Source organism: Drosophila pseudoobscura, chromosome X (genome assembly GCF_009870125.1).
Source record: "Drosophila pseudoobscura strain MV-25-SWS-2005 chromosome X, UCI_Dpse_MV25, whole genome shotgun sequence".
Taxonomy (NCBI): Eukaryota; Metazoa; Arthropoda; class Insecta; order Diptera; family Drosophilidae; genus Drosophila; species Drosophila pseudoobscura.
Window position 1 is genome coordinate 23,530,385 of NC_046683.1, and position 17,443 is coordinate 23,547,827.

Consider the following 17,443-nt stretch of genomic DNA (forward strand, 5'->3'; position numbering starts at 1 on the left):
TGTTGAGCCTGCCATACCTCCACAAACTCAGCGAGGAAAATTTAGAACGCATTGCTGAAGTTCCGTCCAGCAGATGCTGAAGAACTTGGGCTTGACCGAGGACGGCCTAGTCTTGAAGGAGGGAGTAGTTAACAAATGTTAACCAAATTGGCCACTGGGCGGAGCGATTTCTGCAAGATCGCTGAGTAGGCAGATTCGCTGACCGTGCGAGCGAGGGCTCGAGACCGGGAGTTTGGGTACCTTAAGTTTAGTTTTATATTGATCCGCCGAGTGGCAACTACACATTTCGATGTAAGCCTCGCATCCTATTTTAACTCATAGTAATGAATAAAGGTTTACTACATTATTCAAAGTAACTTCAAAATTATTATTTACTTGTATGCAACGGAGTCCCGTCATACCTATGTCACTGTGAAACTTTCCTTTGAACACAAGGCTTTTTTTAAACCAAAAATCTTGTATTTCTTAGAAATAGTACTTGAAATCAGGAGCTTGGTGCTTCCTTTATTTAAGAATAAACTCGCCTCGTTTTGCTACATATTAAAATTTCGGCTGGTTAAAGTACACTTTCTTCGTAACAAGACGAGTGATGATTATGTGAATATCGACCAAATATTTTTAACAAATGAGAAGAAAAAGAAGTGGTCACTCTTTAAAGGCAGTCATAAAAAAATGGTTGCCCGCGGACACGATTAGAAACAGAATCGAAGACACTTTAACATCGTTTGTTCTCAACACGCTCTTTGCCCAACCAACGAGTGTAGTTTGTCGCTATGTGCATTCGTTCACATGAGACACTTCGCTGCACTAAACGTTCCGAAAGAGTAATTTGCAAATTTATATGTGTGCTTATCTTTTTCCCCCCTCCTTTTCCAAAACAAAAACGAGGGGGAACGTTGTGAGTTGCTGCGGATACCGCAACTCTACATTTATACCCGATACTTAGTCAGTATGTCAGTCTCCTCCGGCAGACGCCGCTAATATTAAACGACACTACAAAGAGTGCGTGCGAGAGAGACAGCGATGCGAAGCCACTGCAAATTGATTTGTTCCTTTTGGCTATAAAAACGATCTGATCTGATTCAGATTCAGCAATCTGATAGATATGATCATTATCTATGATTCTGCGTTTTTAGTTTTCTTGTATCATAAATATTATGGATGCAACAGTTTTTCGTCCTTTGTGGGGGCGGAAGGGGGTGGGGCGAAATTCTGAGATATACGTTTTATAGTGAGATCTAACAGGAGTGCGGACACTAAATTAGGTTACTCTACCGTTAATAGTCTCTGAGATTTGTGGATGCCCCAGATTTTCGTCCTTTGCGGGGGCGGAAGGGGGTGTGGCGAAATTTTGACACAAAACGGTCAAGGTCCGATATCACAGGAGTGTGGATACCAAATTTGGTTGCTCTAGCTCTGATGGGTTCTGAGATCCTTGAGCTCATATTTTGTAATTGAAAAAACCGACCATGAAACCTGTGTGTTAGAGAGAGACAGAGCGAGAAAGAATGAAATTGTTTTCTTGATTCTGGCTATAATAATTATACGATCTGGTTCAGATTTTGCACTTTAAAACATATAGTCATCCTCTAAGATTCTGCGTTTTCAGTTTTCTCGTGTCTTTCATATTGTGGAACACGACCTTTGTGGGGGCGGAAAGGGGCGACATTTTGAAATACACGTGTGATAGTATAATCAAACAGGAGTGTGGATACCAAATTTGGTTACTCTAGCCTTAATAGTCTCTGAGATTTGTGGATGCCCCAGATTTTCGTATAGTCTCTGAGATCTAGGCGCTCATTTTTCGCAATAGGCAAAGCCGACCATGAAACGTGTGTGTTAGAGAGAGGACAGAGCGAGAGAAAAGGAAATTGTTTTCTTTATTCTGGCTATAATAATAATACGATTAGGTTTAGATTTTGCAGTCTAAGGGATATACATAGTTATTTTCTACGATTCTGCGTTTTTGGTTTTCTTGTATCTTTAAAATTGTGGATGCCACAGATTTTCGTCTTTTGTGGGGGCGGGGCAAAGTTTTGAAATATACTTGTAGCAGTGACATATCACAAAGGTCCGGATATAAAACGTCGTTGCTCTAGCTCTTATAGTCTCTGAGCACTAGGCGCTGAAGGGGACGGACAGACAGACATGGCTCAATCGACTCGGCTATTGATGCTGATCAAGAATATATATACTTTATGGGGTCGGAAACGATTCCTTCTGGACGTTACACACATCCACTTTTACCACAAATCTAATATACCCCAATACTCATTTTGAGTATCGAGTATAAAATTACACTGTTCTTCCACTTGGCTCGGTTTGCTTAGTTGCTGATGCTCAGCTGCTTAACGCCGAACGACAGTCTATTCATCAAACTGTTTTCGTAAGAGAGCTGATTGTGATTCTCTCGTCAATAAGAATGAAACAGACAGCTTAGAAAAAATTTGTTGAGCATATTTTTCGAGCTCAGCTAAAAATCCATTTCCCGCCACTTTGTTTTTTTCCGACAAACTGAAGAATCTTAGAGATAAACGACGGTATCAAGGTGTCTGGTGTAATTGTTTGTGATATGATCCTTGGTGTTTCTGTTTTCATAAAACGTAAAATTTTTTTCGAATTCAAAACTAAAATTTTTTTCACGCCGAAATTACAAGAATACGGCTGGCTTTTTATACAAGAAACCGAGTCTTAATTGCAAAATGAAACGAGGGGGAACGTTGTGAGTTGCTGCGGATACCGCAACTCTACATTTATACCCGATACTCAGTCAGTATGTCAGTCTCCTCCGGCAGACGCCGCTAATATTAAACGACACGACAAAGAGTGCGTGCGAGAGAGACAGAAAATCAGTCTGCAAATAGCTAGTGCAAATTGATTTGTTCCTTTTGGCTATAAAAATGATCTGATCTGATCCAGATTCAGCAATCCGATAGATATGGCCGATATTTATGATTCTGCGTTTTTAGTTTTCTCAAATCTGCAATATTGTGGATGCAACAGATTTTCGTCCTTTGTGTGGGCGGAAGGGGGTGAGGCGAAATTTTGAGATATACGTTTTATAGTGACATCTTAAGGGAGTGTGTGTACCAAATTTGGTTACTCTAGCGTTAATAGTCTCTGAGATTTGTGGATGCCTCAGATTTTCGTCCTTTGCGGGGGCGGAAGGGGGTGTGGCGAAATTTTGACACAAAATGGTCAAGGTCCGATATCACAGGAATCACAGGATACCAAATTTGGTTGCTCTAGCTTTTATGGGTTCTGAGATCCTTGAACTCATATTTTGCAATTGGCAAAACCGACCATGAAACCTGTGTGTTAGAGTGAGACAGAGTGAGAAAGAGTGAAATTGTTTTCGTAAATTGTTACAATCTGGTTCAGATTTTGCACTCTAGAAGATATAGTCATCTTCTACGATTCTGCGTTTTTAGTTTTCTCGTATCGTCGAAATTGTGAATGCCACAGATTTTCGTCCTTTGTGGGGCGGAAGGTGGTGGGGCAAAATTTTGAGATATACGTTTTATAGTGACATCTTAAAAGAGTGTGTGTACCAAATTTGGTTACTCTAGACTTAATAGTCTCTGAGATTTGTGGATGCCTCAGATTTTCGTCCTTTGTGGGGGCGGAAGTGGGCGGGGCAAAGTTTTGAAATATTCTTGTAGCAGTGACATATCACAGAAGTCTGGATCCAAAACATCGTTGCTCTAGCTCTTATAGTTTTTGAGCACTAGGCGCTGAAGGGGACGGACAGACGGACGGACGGACAGACAGACATGGCTCAATCGACTCGGCTATTGATGCTGATCAAGAATATATATACTTTATGGGGTTGGAAACGATTCCTTCTGGACGTTACACACATCCACTTTTATCACAAATCTAATATACCCCAATACTCATTTTGAGTATCGGGTATAAAAAATAGATGACTTATTAATGCATTAACGTAATTTTAACACCATTACCAGGACAATTTAGCTTGTGCTTTCTTTTTTAATAAATATTTTTTTTAGCCCGGCCGTAAATATGGCTTGAAAATAATGAGTCAAGGCAAGAACTTTTCGTTTTCGTGCAAACTGCAATCGCAGCCCGATTCTGTTATCGGAATGTTTGCCAAAAATGCACATTTAAATCGGACTTCAAAATGTAAGTGCAAAAAATCAACTTTGTGGTAACATCCAGATGGGGTTGAACTTTCTCCAAAATCATTTCGAAAGTAGGTTTGACATTTCGAAATGACATCACAAATTTGAAAACTTGACCATTATAAATTTAATTTTCAATTTGCCTATAATCTACTAGGGCAAACAAGACAGTGGAATACCAGCCTCTATACATTAGTAAAATGGCTATATGTGCAAAAATTATTTTCAATTTTTCTTAAAAAGTAATAGCTGCTTGTTTGGTTTGACTATGCAGTTCTTATCTCTTATTATTGTGTTCAGTTATGACAAAGATTTGTCTTTGAACTCCATTTGTGGTACCGTTAGCTTAGATAAGAGATCAAGCTCGCGCTCTACGTAGAAAATAGATATATGTGCAATCATGTTTATTCATGTTTTGAGAGTCGCAGTGTTAGCATCTTTTCAGTAAAAGTGACAAGCTGTTTGATTCTCTACGTAAGAACTCATTATTGCATCAAACCAATAAGAATATTAAAGAAAATTGAACTTTTAGTTAAAAATGCCTCGTGGTTCAGAATTGTCTGAGGGAAGGATCAAGGGAATGAAGTTAGACGGCATGAAAACTGGTCGCATCGCTTCGCTAATGAATCGACATCGTAATACAAACGGCAACTGCGGCAGCTGGCAACTGAAGACATGATCAGCTGCAACAAAATTAAGGCAGAACTTGGTTTAAAAATCACCAGGCAACGTGTGTGCCAAATTTTGACCGAAAATTTGAACCTCAAATATCAAAACAAAGTCGGCAAACCTCGCTTAGGTAAACAGCATAAAGATGCGCGCATGACCTTTTATGAAAAACACAAGTTCTGGGACCTCGAATTCGAAAATATAATTTTTAGTGACGAAAAAAATTTAATTTAGACGGTCCAGACGGCCATCGTAAGTATTTTAGAGATCCGCGTCATCCACGGGAAACTTGCTACAAGCAGAACCATGGCGGCGGATCACTTATGGTATGGGCTGCATTTAGTGCCTAAGGAAAGTCCCCAATTTGTTTTGTATCCGGCCGAATGAATGCTCAAGCTTACAGTCAGTCACAAAAATATTCGTCTCTAGGTATCCTCTATATTCCAGCTCGTTTTTGGTGGTTATTTTACAACGAATTTAATCGTTTTTTCATAGGATGGGCTAAATTAAATATTTATCTAACATAATTGAACATAGTTTTATTTAAATCTTAACCATTAAATTTTTTTTTCATATAAAAACAAAAAATCAACCAAATTTCATATCACAAATGTATTCGTCTCTTCAGAAAAATACGTTATTTTTTAGTATTTTTTTAGGGGCAATCGCATTTTTTTCGGCGCTTGGGATTAATTAGGACATGGCGAATCCATTTCGGGGAAACCCCCATTTACATTCGTGCCCAAAAATTGATGTCTTATTAAAAATGCCAAAAGGGCCAGAATTGAACGATTCGCAAAAAAAAAAAAAATTATCTGGCACAATGAGGGCAAATCTAATAAATATATTAGTGAGTTGTTCGAACGAAGTGTTTCGACAATTAAAAGTGCAATTTCTCGACTAAAAGAATAGAATTGGTAGTTAGTGAGCTAATTCCATTTACTGAGCATTTCCATGGGGATCAATGAACTTTTCAACAGGACAATGCGCCAATTCACGTTGCCCGTACTACAATAGGCTATTTTGAGACCCACAAGATACCATTGATGAGTCTATGCCTGTACAAAGCAGTACGATACATTGAAGCAACTAAAACAAACAGAATGGAACAGGATAGAAATAACAACACTACAAAACTTGGCAAATTCAATGCCCAGTAAGCTAAAAAAGCTTCAGGAGCAAAAGTTTAGCTCCATTAATTATTAAAAGAGTTCATATTTCCATTAACTTGTTCCTTGGAAATTTGTTTCATAAAAAATAGTTTTGCTGTTATACCCATTATGTAAAAAATGTAAAACTATTTTTTTTTTTTATTAAAAAAATTAATTTTGAATTTGTCTATGCCTTTTTGTTTTTACTTATTAACAGCTAACTAAAGAAAAATATAAAATAAATGAAGAAAATACGTGTTGAAAAAAAACGTCATTCAAAGCAGTGCACATACATATAGCCATTTTACTAAGGTACATGCTGCTAGTTTGTCAGACATGTTAAATACACAATGTTACATCGAAGATGACTTGATCTTAAATCGCGCAATTACTGCCGCCGTTTTGCTTCAAACAAAGCAAGTCAAAAAATTAAAGTAATTTTTTTTTTGCCAGAAACGATGATAAAATTAAACAATTCGATGACAAAAATTTATGAAAACGGGAGCACGTAAAAACGGAACGTTTTGGCTGACAGAAGTAAGTGAAATAGCTTGTGTGATTGTTGTATGGATTTCTGGAATTGGCGATGTCCTTAGCGACGTTTATTCAATGTGTCCACATCCGTAATAAAATATAAAAAACATGAAACTAATTTACTTTGACATTTCATGAGCTGTAAAATTTAAAATATTGGACAAATATGGCATTATAATATTATCACTTTTTCATTTCAGGGCTTAATATTTCTCAAACGGTAAGCTAAAACTACAACGTTTTGAGAGACGATTGATACAGTCAGCACAACATTTATTCGGACACTCGTCTATGTCAACTTTCTTTATAAATAACTTGAAAAGTATTTAAGTTTGACACAAAATTTGTATTTCATTATGAACATAGATATTACTAGTACTAATTTTAAATCTAAAAACAAAAAAAAACTTCTTTGGCGTATCAAAAAAAATTAAAAGTATCAAAAAAGCCACTTTTTTACGCACAACAATTATTATTTATTTTTTAATTTATTATAATTATTTTTAATTATTTATTTTGTACGAAAAAAACTTATTGTCCCCAATTTTTTCTGATTTCAATATTTGGTGGGGCCGCCCTTAGCTTCAATAACAGCTTTTAGACGTCGGGGCATACTTTTTACCAAATGATTGCTTTCATTTCGATAAATTTTCTCCAATTCCGTCATCAGAGCCGTTTTAAGGATTTCCTTGGAGGAAATTTTATGTTTCCTAATTTTTATTTCTAGCAAATCCCAAACATGCTCTATGGCGTTCAGATCTGGTGACTGCGGCGGCGTTTTTAACTGCTTGCACTGATACAACAGCCATTCTTGGACCAAAAACGAGGTATTTTTGGGGTCATTGTCTTGTTGAAACAAGAAATTCATCGCTTTAAGACCCAATTTTTCGAAACTCGCCATTGAATTGTCAGTCAAAATTTTCTTGTAGATGTGTTTGTCCATCTTGGATTCAATAAACACCATTTGACCAGGTCCAGCTGCTGCTATACACCCCCAAACCATTACATTTCCACCGCCATGCTTCACTTCATTTCCGATGTGAACAAAAAAAAAAGATTGGAGTTCGCAAAACTTCACTTAAATAAGCCAGATTCTTTTTGGCAGAATGTTATATTTAGTTAGGAGTCTAAATATAATATATTCGGACATGATGGACCAGCCAAAGTATGGAGAAAGGATAATCAAGCCATGAAAGAGAAAGACCTCATCCCAACAGTGAAGCATGGCGGTGGAAATGTGGAAATGTTTTTAGATTTAAAATTAGTAGTAGTAATATCCATGTTCATAATGAAATAAAAATTTGTTGTCAAACTTAAATACTTTTCAAGTTATTTATAAAGAAAGTTGACATAGACGAGTGTCCGAATAAATGTTGTGCTGACTGTATCTGCATTCATTATCTTTTCAAAATAGCGGAATTCTATACAACTGGGTTTAACATACTCAATATGTACAAAATGTCTAAAAAAAAAAATAAAAATAAATATTTATATAAATTTAAAGAAATTCGAACCATAAAATAACCATGATTCATTATACTTTTTGGAGCCGCAGGTTATCACACAAAATCAGTTTGGAACCAGTACAAAAATGTAGATGTTTTTGCATGGTATAAGTTTTTCTGGCAGTTTTGTTCTTAGTGGAGTGTAATAAATAAATTAATGTTATGCCGAACAAAAGAAAAACTGTTTAAGGTATATTTGTATGCATATGTGTACATATGCATATTTAAATAAATTTTAAAATCTAACTCTTTAAATAAATTTTGAAGAAATGCATAAACTAATTCATTTATTTTATTTTAGACTTCAAATTCAATATATTTATGTAATATACATACATATGTACATACACCTAGACATAACACAAATGCAAATATTGTAATTTTTTTGTTTGAATTTGATAACAACAGAAAGAATTGGTTCACATATTAAATACAACTAAAACTAATGAAAGTAATTCATCAAGTACCATAACGTCACAGCTGATTGGCCGCTTTCGTTTTAATAACAAAAAATATGCTAAAATGTTTTGTTTGTATTTATGTGAGTATTACACACGTTTCACAACCCGGCACTTTTTTAACTACACGCGCTGAATAACATTTAATGTTAACATTGTTTCTAAAAAATTAAAAAAAAAAAAGTACAGTAATACAAAGATCGAATGACCTAGATATTTTAACACTGCCTGTTGATTATTTTATAAATTATACGTAAATAAGGAGAAAATCGACTTAAAATCCATCAAGCAGGGAGCAATAGTGATGCAAAATATCCTTAAGCCTTTGGATACTATCGACTATGATCTCAGAAACACGACATCGATATATTAATATGGGGTGTTTTCTGTACCGGCACTGACCTAACCATACAGTATATACATAGATGTGCCAGTTCATAAAACGAACATGTCGCACAGCGAATACAGAAAACATAATCCCAGGGTTGAGTTTAATTTTGTTTTGAGTCTTCAGCTTATTGACAGTTGGGCGTGGGAACTAGCTGTTATATGTTTGATTCGTACTACAAAATAAAAACTGACACAATTTCACATTTGTATTCTTATTTTAGACATATTATATAAACGCCGTCGGTTCTCCACTTAATACTTCTTAAGGGGAGAGTTTTTGTGAAAATATATTGTATATGTTATAGGCTCTGCACACTGAGCACATCTCGGCGGAACGGTGGGCTTTTTTGACAGATGTGAAGCCATGATTTAAACTGGCCCATCCACCATCCTTTTAAAAACAACTGAGGAGCATAAAATAACGTTTTTTTTCGGAATTGTGTGAAATTTCCACAATTTTAAATTAGTTTTTAAATTGGTTATAGTAAAACAATCCATATATGTACAATAAGCTTTATTCTTTGGATTCCCTTAAAAATTGCAGCAGCTCTGTTTGGAAGATGGTTTGGCCAAAACCAAAAAGGATGACACTTCGTTTCTGGAAGAGATCGCTAGAGACCGACAGAGAGCACGACATGAGGAAGGAGAAGATGGTACAGGACTTAATCAGCACCCAAACGAAATTCCAGAACGGTTTGTTAGAAGTTTTAAAATATAAAAGTGAATAAGTTATTAATTTTCATTACGGTCAACACAATATTTGGCGGTTGCAGATCGTATCCGTTCTGCTGACTGTTTAAAGTCAGCAGCACTGTTGCTGCTATCGGGCTGTTCGCAATGCTAATATGGTGTAAGCTCCCAATTTTCCTTAATCGCGCTGTTGTGCATACATAATATATTGTGTAAAATACAACAGCACAATATTATGGCGCTATTGTCAAGAACTATTAAGAATTTTTCTTCATCATCCATTATAAGAAATTAATAAATCTTTCGCACAAATTGAATGTACTTGTCAGATGTTTTTGACGGATGGTGGATGGTGCCAGTGTGAATCGGAGTTTAACATCTGTCAAAAAATCGCACCGATCCCCGCGGGATGGGCTCAGTGTGCAGAGCATATTAGGGCCGCATTTGAAAACCATCGGCTAACTATCGCATAGAAACGTGTGGTTTAGGAACATCCTAGTTGGATAGTGGAATAACTGGGAGATTTTCGGACCTGCAAAACTTTACGGACCATCCCCGAAATGGATAATGGATGGTGGATGGTCATCTGTGTCAGTAGCCTATTAGCTGCGAGTGATTTCATGGGCCACTTCAGTTCTAGGAGTTCTGGGCTCTGGCCAACAGCTTTCACATTCTGCTCCCTTCGGGTGGAGCCCCTGTCATGAGGTAGCGCATTTGAATGTATGCGTATTAACCCACAGTATTAACCCGTATTATTCTCACAAATGGTAGGTATGATTGAACAATAGTTTTGTACAGTTTTACTTATTTTGTTGTACTATAGGGCCAGTTGTTAAGGAGTTTTTTCCCTCAAAAAAATAAAAAAATAAAAAAAAAAAGAAACTTGTATCTATATGTTTTTTTACCTTTACCTGTGGATACTCTTTACCCCATTTCGACATAAAACAAACGTCAGCATAGTAGGCTGTGTGTCACAAGCACCTGCTTGGCTGTGATTTTTATAATAAGAAATCATTATTCAGGTCGACTCAGATTTGGAATATTGAATCAGAACAGAACGTGTAGGCGCTTAAAATATATAAATCAGTGTTTTTTGTTCTATATATAAAATTTATTTAATTTTATAATTCATTTCTGTTTTTTAATTCATCTTTAAAAATGTAGCGACCAAGACGATCTAATCTTTACCGACAAAGCCGTAATTCAAAAATTATACGAAATATCGCTAATGAATGAAACTATTGACGAATAACAACAAATTGCCCGTAAAGAGCGCCACGTTAGTGTTTCTCAATCACAAGAGCAAAGCGAGGTAGCATGTTAAACGGCTCAGTTCGCAATGCGAAATCGTCGAGCGAACAACAGAAATCAACAAGTAGATAATTTACGACGCATAAGAGGAAATTTATCGAGAGCTGATATGAATGGAGCAGCGTTTCGATACAATTGCAGTACTGATTTCTGCTTGCATCGGTGCAGCGTTTGGTCCATCGTTTCAATGTACTTTGTGAATATTGTGGCGGATTGAAGTTTTACGGAGATAAGGTCGGATTGTGCTGCCTTTGTGCAAAAGTACAAACTTCATTATGGACTCCGCCACCTGAGCCATTGCATTCATTGCTTTGTAGCGAAAAGCCCGAAACGCGTAACGTTAAAACCTCTCAAAGATGCACAACATAATTTTTTACAAATATACTTAATGAGAAACATGGAAGAACAACTTGATCGACAGCTGAGCTAAGCTTTCGCACATGCTGTGCAGCGCATCGCAGAAGAGCTTTCGCAGTAGCAGCAGTTCAAAAGCACAAGTTCGTTCTATTTTGAATATTCAAATCGGTGCAGCATTTTATTGTCTCCGCCTTCGGTAACAAATATATACTTTTGAAAACGACCACGTGCAAGAAACGGTCCCACAAACGGGGAAAACAACTTCGAGATATCCGAGCTGTGCGTGCTTCTAGTAGTAAAAGTGCGAAGTTTATAGCCGTGCGGCGAGAAACTGGCAAATAAACTACCCTGGTTTAAATTGCATATCTGTCATGCCTCCCCACCAAGTGTCTGGAAAACCGTGCGTCAATCATCTCTTCCAGAAGAGAACAGCTCTCTTGTCTTAGTGGTAAAGACAGAATAAACGGTATGTTCAAGTGCCCTGTAGGAAAAAAATACGTTTTCTCTAACCCTCGTGGTTTTGTTTCTGCGTAGGCCCCATGCGCCTTGCAGTTGCTGTGTATAGAGGTCAATAGCCCGATCACTACGGGTGCTCCGCTTACTCAAGTTCTGAAACAGTCTAGAAGAAGCCGCTAGGGATCCGTACTAAAATTTTGTAGAATAGTTTAGTTTGAATTGTATTAATTTTATTTTATTTATTTATTTATTATTTTATAATTTTGCTCCTTCTCCTTCTGAACCTTGCTATTTGTATGTAAATTCCATTCACCTACGCGTCACAGTCATGCCTCGATAGCACCGCTACCAGTAAAAGTTCCAAAACTTAATTTATTTTGCATGTTTGAACAAAACAACAAAATAATTATAGTATAAAAAGAAAACCTTCCTAATATTCCCCCCTTTGACCAATCCCCCACCGGTATGGGCCCTCATTAACATTGTTTCCACAGCTTCACAGCGAGTTACTGCACTGATGCTGTAAGTGACCAATTTCCATTTTCTCCTTTTCGCCGGTATTCGCATAATTCTAAAAGGCATGCTTAACGGCGGGCGGCTGCTGCTAAGAGAGCGCAACGCTTGCGTTCAAAACATTCGAAGCTTTTCGTTCTCGTAGTTGCCAATTCCGCTTTAAGCTTGTATTGCTCGCATTCCATGTATTTCGCTAATGCATTGCAGCTTAACTAACAAGTTCACAAGTTCTTTAGTGATTAAGCCACATTTTTTTCAATTCAATTAATATTTTTCTCCCATTGATTTGCGTACTGGTCGAAATTAAATACTTGTGTTATTTTCGGTAAGGAAACTTGTGTTTGCTAGTTTTTTCCTGATTATGTGAAAAAATACCTAGTTTGAAGTACAGAAAAATATAATGAAGTTATACTCGCAATGAATATGGAATAGACTCCTAATTTCTTAGTGACATGGTGACGTAATGAGGTTGGGTAAGAAATTTAGGGATTTCCAGAACCTGCTCACAACTGGAAATCATGGAAGGGTGGGTACAGAATCGTGTGGGTCGACTACCATCTCAAGACTTCACGCCGGCGATATTTTTGGAACTGACACGCGAAAGCCCCTAGTACCTTCGGGTACGCCCTAGGTATGAGTGTGCCGTTTAGTTTTCGTGTATGCTAGGGAGGAGTCTAGACGCGGTCAAACGAACCCCCCCACGTTACCGAATGAGCACGGAACCAGAGAATCCCAACCGGCAGTGAACTCGACATGCCGTCCAATCCATCCCCTACTGGCATATATATATAACGTGATATTTACAAGACAGTTGTTAGTTGAAATAGAGTTACAATGAAAATATACTGAAGATTGGTTGATATTAAATTGGAGTAAAATAACTATAATGGGGTATTGGAAGGGGAAAAATATAGGGGTTTAAGGGTTAACACAAAAATAAGCGAGCAGTGTTTACGTGGTTGGGTGGGTAAGCTCGGAGTAACAAGACCTGACTCCTCCCGTTAATCCATGTGGCACTATCGACTTGGTTTTTTGTATAGCATCTAACGGCCAGGTTAGCACCAAAACCTCTTGTATGTGTTTAACTAGAACAACTAAAATATCCCCGCCATCCGACGAGCCCTATCCGTAAGATCCCACACAGTGCTAACCATGATGTCTATGAAAGTTGTCTAGTTTGTGGAACGCGTTACAGCAACTACCACACCAGAACACCAGGACCCGTTACAAAAGCGGCGTCCAACGTGGGGCACGATACAATAACAAGCGTAACAAAACTGTTCGGAGCAGAACGCAGCCGATTAGCTGCTTACCAAATAGCACCTAATTCTTGGCCCTCAGCCGCTTATTTTGTTTGTTACTTATGTCTATGTCACTCATTTGTTTGTTAAAGCTCGCTCTTCGCTATCTCCGCTTTGCGTCTGCCTACCGACGTCGGCCGAGCGAAGCTGCGCTTAGCGATCGGAGCGGCAATGTAAAGGGCAGGCAAGCCACACTTGCAATTTGGATGTCACGCATTAAAGAACATATCGCAATTTTATTTCTGCGCCGAGTTTTATTTAATTGAAATAATTAGTCGGCCGATTGGGGATAAAAAACATTATCTCCACAAAAACTTTGTGTCTTACTTATTGTCAGCATGTAGAAATTTGTTGCTTTTGTTTCCTTTCAGGAAAATTGCAATTATTGGTGCTAGTCAAAGTCCGTTCTGTCCGAAACGAAGATGGAGCAGACCTACTGCTTCATGTGCAAGGAACTAAGTGGAAGAAGAGGTTGTAAATTTCTGGATAAATCTTTAAGATTTAGAATGCTTACTGTACGGAACAATTCGTATATTTCTTCTGAAGCTTCAGCTCCTATCAAAGACAATATTTTTTTAATAGTATATTTTCGAAACAAGTTATAGAGTGATATGTATTGTCGTAATTCTTTTTATACCCGATACTCAAAATGAGTATTGGGGTATATTAGATTTGTGGTAAAAGTGGATGTGTGTAACGTCCAGAAGGAATCGTTTCCGACACCATAAAGTATATATATTCTTGATCAGCATCAATAGCCGAGTCGATTGAGCCATGTCTGTCTGTCCGTCTGTCCGTCCGTCCGTCTGTCCGTCTGTCCGTCCGTCCGTCTGTCCGTCTGTCCGTCCCCTTCAGCGCCTAATGCTCAAAGACTATAAGAGCTAGAGCAACGATGTTTTGGATCCAGACTTCTGTGATATGTCACTGCTACAAAAATATTTCAAAACTTTGCCCCGCCCACTTCCGCCCCCACAAAGTGCGAAAATCTGTGGCATCCACAATTTTAAAGATACGAGAAAACAAAAAACGCAGAACCGTAGAGAATGACCATATCTTTTAAACTGCAGAATCTGAATTGGATCGTATTACTATTATAGCCAGCATCAAGAAAAAAATTTCATTTTTTCTCGCCCTGTCTCTCTCTAACACACACCTAGCATAGGCGGCTTTGCTTAGAGTAAAACATTAGCGCCTAGATCTCAGAGACTATAAAAGCTAGAGCAACCAAATTTGGTATCCACACTCCTAATATATCGGACCGAGACGAGTTTGTTTCAAAATTTCGCCACACCCCCTTCCGCCTCCGCAAAGGATGCAAATCTGGGGATATTCACAAATCTCAGAGACTATTAAAGCTCGAGTAACCAAATTTAGTATCCGCACTTCTGTTAGGTCTCACTATAAAACGTTTATCTCAAAATTTCGCCCCACCCCCTTCCGCCCACACAAAGGACGAAAATCTGTTGCATCCACAATATTGCAGATTTGAGAAAACTAAAAACGCAGAATCATAGATAACGACCATATCTATCAGATTGCTGAATCTGGATCAGATCAGATCACTTTTATTGCCAAAAGGAACAAATCAATTTGCAGTGGCTACGCAGCGCCCGACGTCACGCTCAGACTGATTTTCTGTCTCTCTCGCACGCACTCTTTGTCGTGTCGTTTAATATTAGCGGCGTCTGCCGGAGGAGAGCCATACTGACTTAGTATCGGGTATAACTGTAGAGTTGCGGTGTCCGCAGCAACTCACAACGTTCCCCCTCGTTTTGTTTAAAATCTCAATACCCTTATTCCGTATAGATTACTTTTGGAGTGAATTTGTTATTTTCGAGCATTTATTCGTTAAAATTCTTAAAGATTTACTTGTGTGTGCGCCATGGCCGCAAGACGTAATTTGGATATATGACCACATCAACAAATAATGAACAGTTTTGCAGAGTCTGTTGAAACCCAATAAAAAAAACCCCCGAAAATGTTGCCGACCACAATCTGAATATGGAAACAAATAGTTTGGAGAGGATTCTGTTGACGGGTAGTCAAAAGAAGAACAAGAAACAGTCGCAGGAATAAAATGAGGAGGTAGATCTCGAGGATAACAGTAACGTATTGTCTAATTCTGCCTCTACGGGTAACCCAAGCCAGAGAATATTATCACAGGTAGATCATCGAATAACTTCGCAACATTCTCCTTAAATTTCTAAGTTAACAACAGAAATAAATTGAAGAGCTGACGCAATACCTCATTTACATACCAATACAGATGAGAATGGAAATAACAACGAACCTTATTGGGGAAGAAGAACTACTAGAGCTTTCGTCACGTAATCTAGAAAGAGATGTACCTACCATCATATCCAATGAATATAGAAATAATAACAATTTACTGGAGAGAAATAGTACTTTCAATCTAAGTCGCTATGTTGAAAAGTAGCAAATTTGATTACCAGCTGGAAAGTGCAGTATAATGGCTCACCCAATGGTATGCCAGTAGGGAAGTTCATATACATGATTTGACTAATGATAGTTTACGAGAAAACTTAAGTGGCCAAGCAAGTGAATGGTTCTGGAGATGCAGACGCTGTAAATCGCTGAATTTCTATTTTCTGGAACCGCTATCTGAAGATGACGTGAGAGAGTTGATAAGAGATCGCAAGCAGAAAATCAACGAAAGCATTTATGAATTTCATAACGGAGTTATGCATTTAGTAGATCTAAAATTCTGAAACGAAATCTAAAACCGTTTATGAAAAAAGAGTTGTTCTATATAGAAATCAATTCGGTAAGCCAGTTAAAAAAAAGTGTAGACATTTGCGAGTTGAGTTATAAATTTAAACTAAATTTTATTTTTAAGATCAGAGCCTTATATGTGAATTGACAATGAGGTAGGAGGTACAATTTTGTATTTTATAATTATCGTTAGACCTACGCAGGTCACGCCCTGGAGTGGGCCTGAGTCTCCATGCCTGGATGGCCGTCCTCGGTCACTTCGAGAGACAGGTACCGCTCCGCCAGGAACTTTTCCATGACTTGCCAGGTGGCAATTTCGGACTTGTGCGTCACGGACTGCTCCGAAAGCTCTCAGGTCGTCTTTGGCAGCTTAGCGGAAATGAGGTTCACTAACACTCCGTCAGCAAAAACGCTCTCTATGGAGATCTCGGAGTAGGTGAGTGTAGTAAGGCACTTTTGGACGGCCCTCTGAAGCGATTTTAGCGCTGCTGCTAACTCGGTACTGATTTTAGCCAGACTGAAAAGGATCTTGAGTATGAGGCTTTGAGTATCAGTCTCTTGTTTCGGAAACGCTCACGGAGGGCGTTCCATACGGACGCGAAACCCTCGTTCGTTAGTGGAGCCTGTGCCACTATGTCGTGGGCCTCACCGCTAGTTTTTTTTGTTGAGGTGAAACAGTTTTTCCACTGGAGCCAACCTCGCGTTTTCTATGTAGATGGCGGTGAACAGGTCTCGGAACGTGGGCCATTGCTGGAAGTCCCCACTGAAAACTTCAGTGTCACATGGACGGCAAGTTGCGGCGTGTGAGGGACAGTCGGGGGCTTGAAGTGATCGTTCAGTTCGGCAAGGCATTGCGCGAGACCGTGTAGCAGTTATCGTACATTCCTTGGGCGTCAGCTACCCCCTCTGAATCTGCTTCAGCTATCGCCCCCACACAGGCCTCGAACTCCGCATCCACTTTCGCGCACAGACTTCGGAGTTGATCTCGATGAACTTGGGAGAGCGAGCTTCTGAGCTTCTGGTCGAACCGTGCGGAACTGGCGGCCGATTGGGCCATAGTGAGGGAAATTGCTTCGCTGGAGTTTGCTGGATTGCTCCGGTGTAGAAGCGTGTGGTGCCGGTCTCCACAAGTGATACAATTGTGGGCGCTTTGGCATGCTCGTATCTGGTGGCCCCTTGCAAAGTAGTTCAAACAAAGCTGCTTTTGCTTAATGTAGTCGGAGCGAGCGT

The 17,443-nt window shown here is 38.6% G+C and overlaps 1 protein-coding gene across 5 annotated transcripts in view; it reads right to left on the reverse strand.

Annotated features, from left to right (window-relative positions):
• Ranbp16 (Ran-binding protein 16) overlaps positions 1-10,502 on the reverse strand; it is a 292,018-nt gene extending 281,516 nt beyond the window's left edge. The window contains exon 1 of one of the 5 annotated variants that reach the window (XM_033383583.1): positions 10,448-10,502. In XM_033383583.1, the coding sequence (XP_033239474.1) occupies positions 10,448-10,483 (36 nt within the window). In that variant the 5' untranslated portion in view covers positions 10,484-10,502. Of the gene's footprint in view, positions 1-3,303; positions 3,312-8,013; positions 8,131-8,471; positions 8,819-10,447 lie in introns of those variants that run through there. The other 4 variants (XM_033383585.1, XM_033383582.1, XM_033383584.1 and 1 more) reach the window with 4 other exon arrangements.
• Between the last annotated feature and the right edge of the window lie 6,941 nt (positions 10,503-17,443).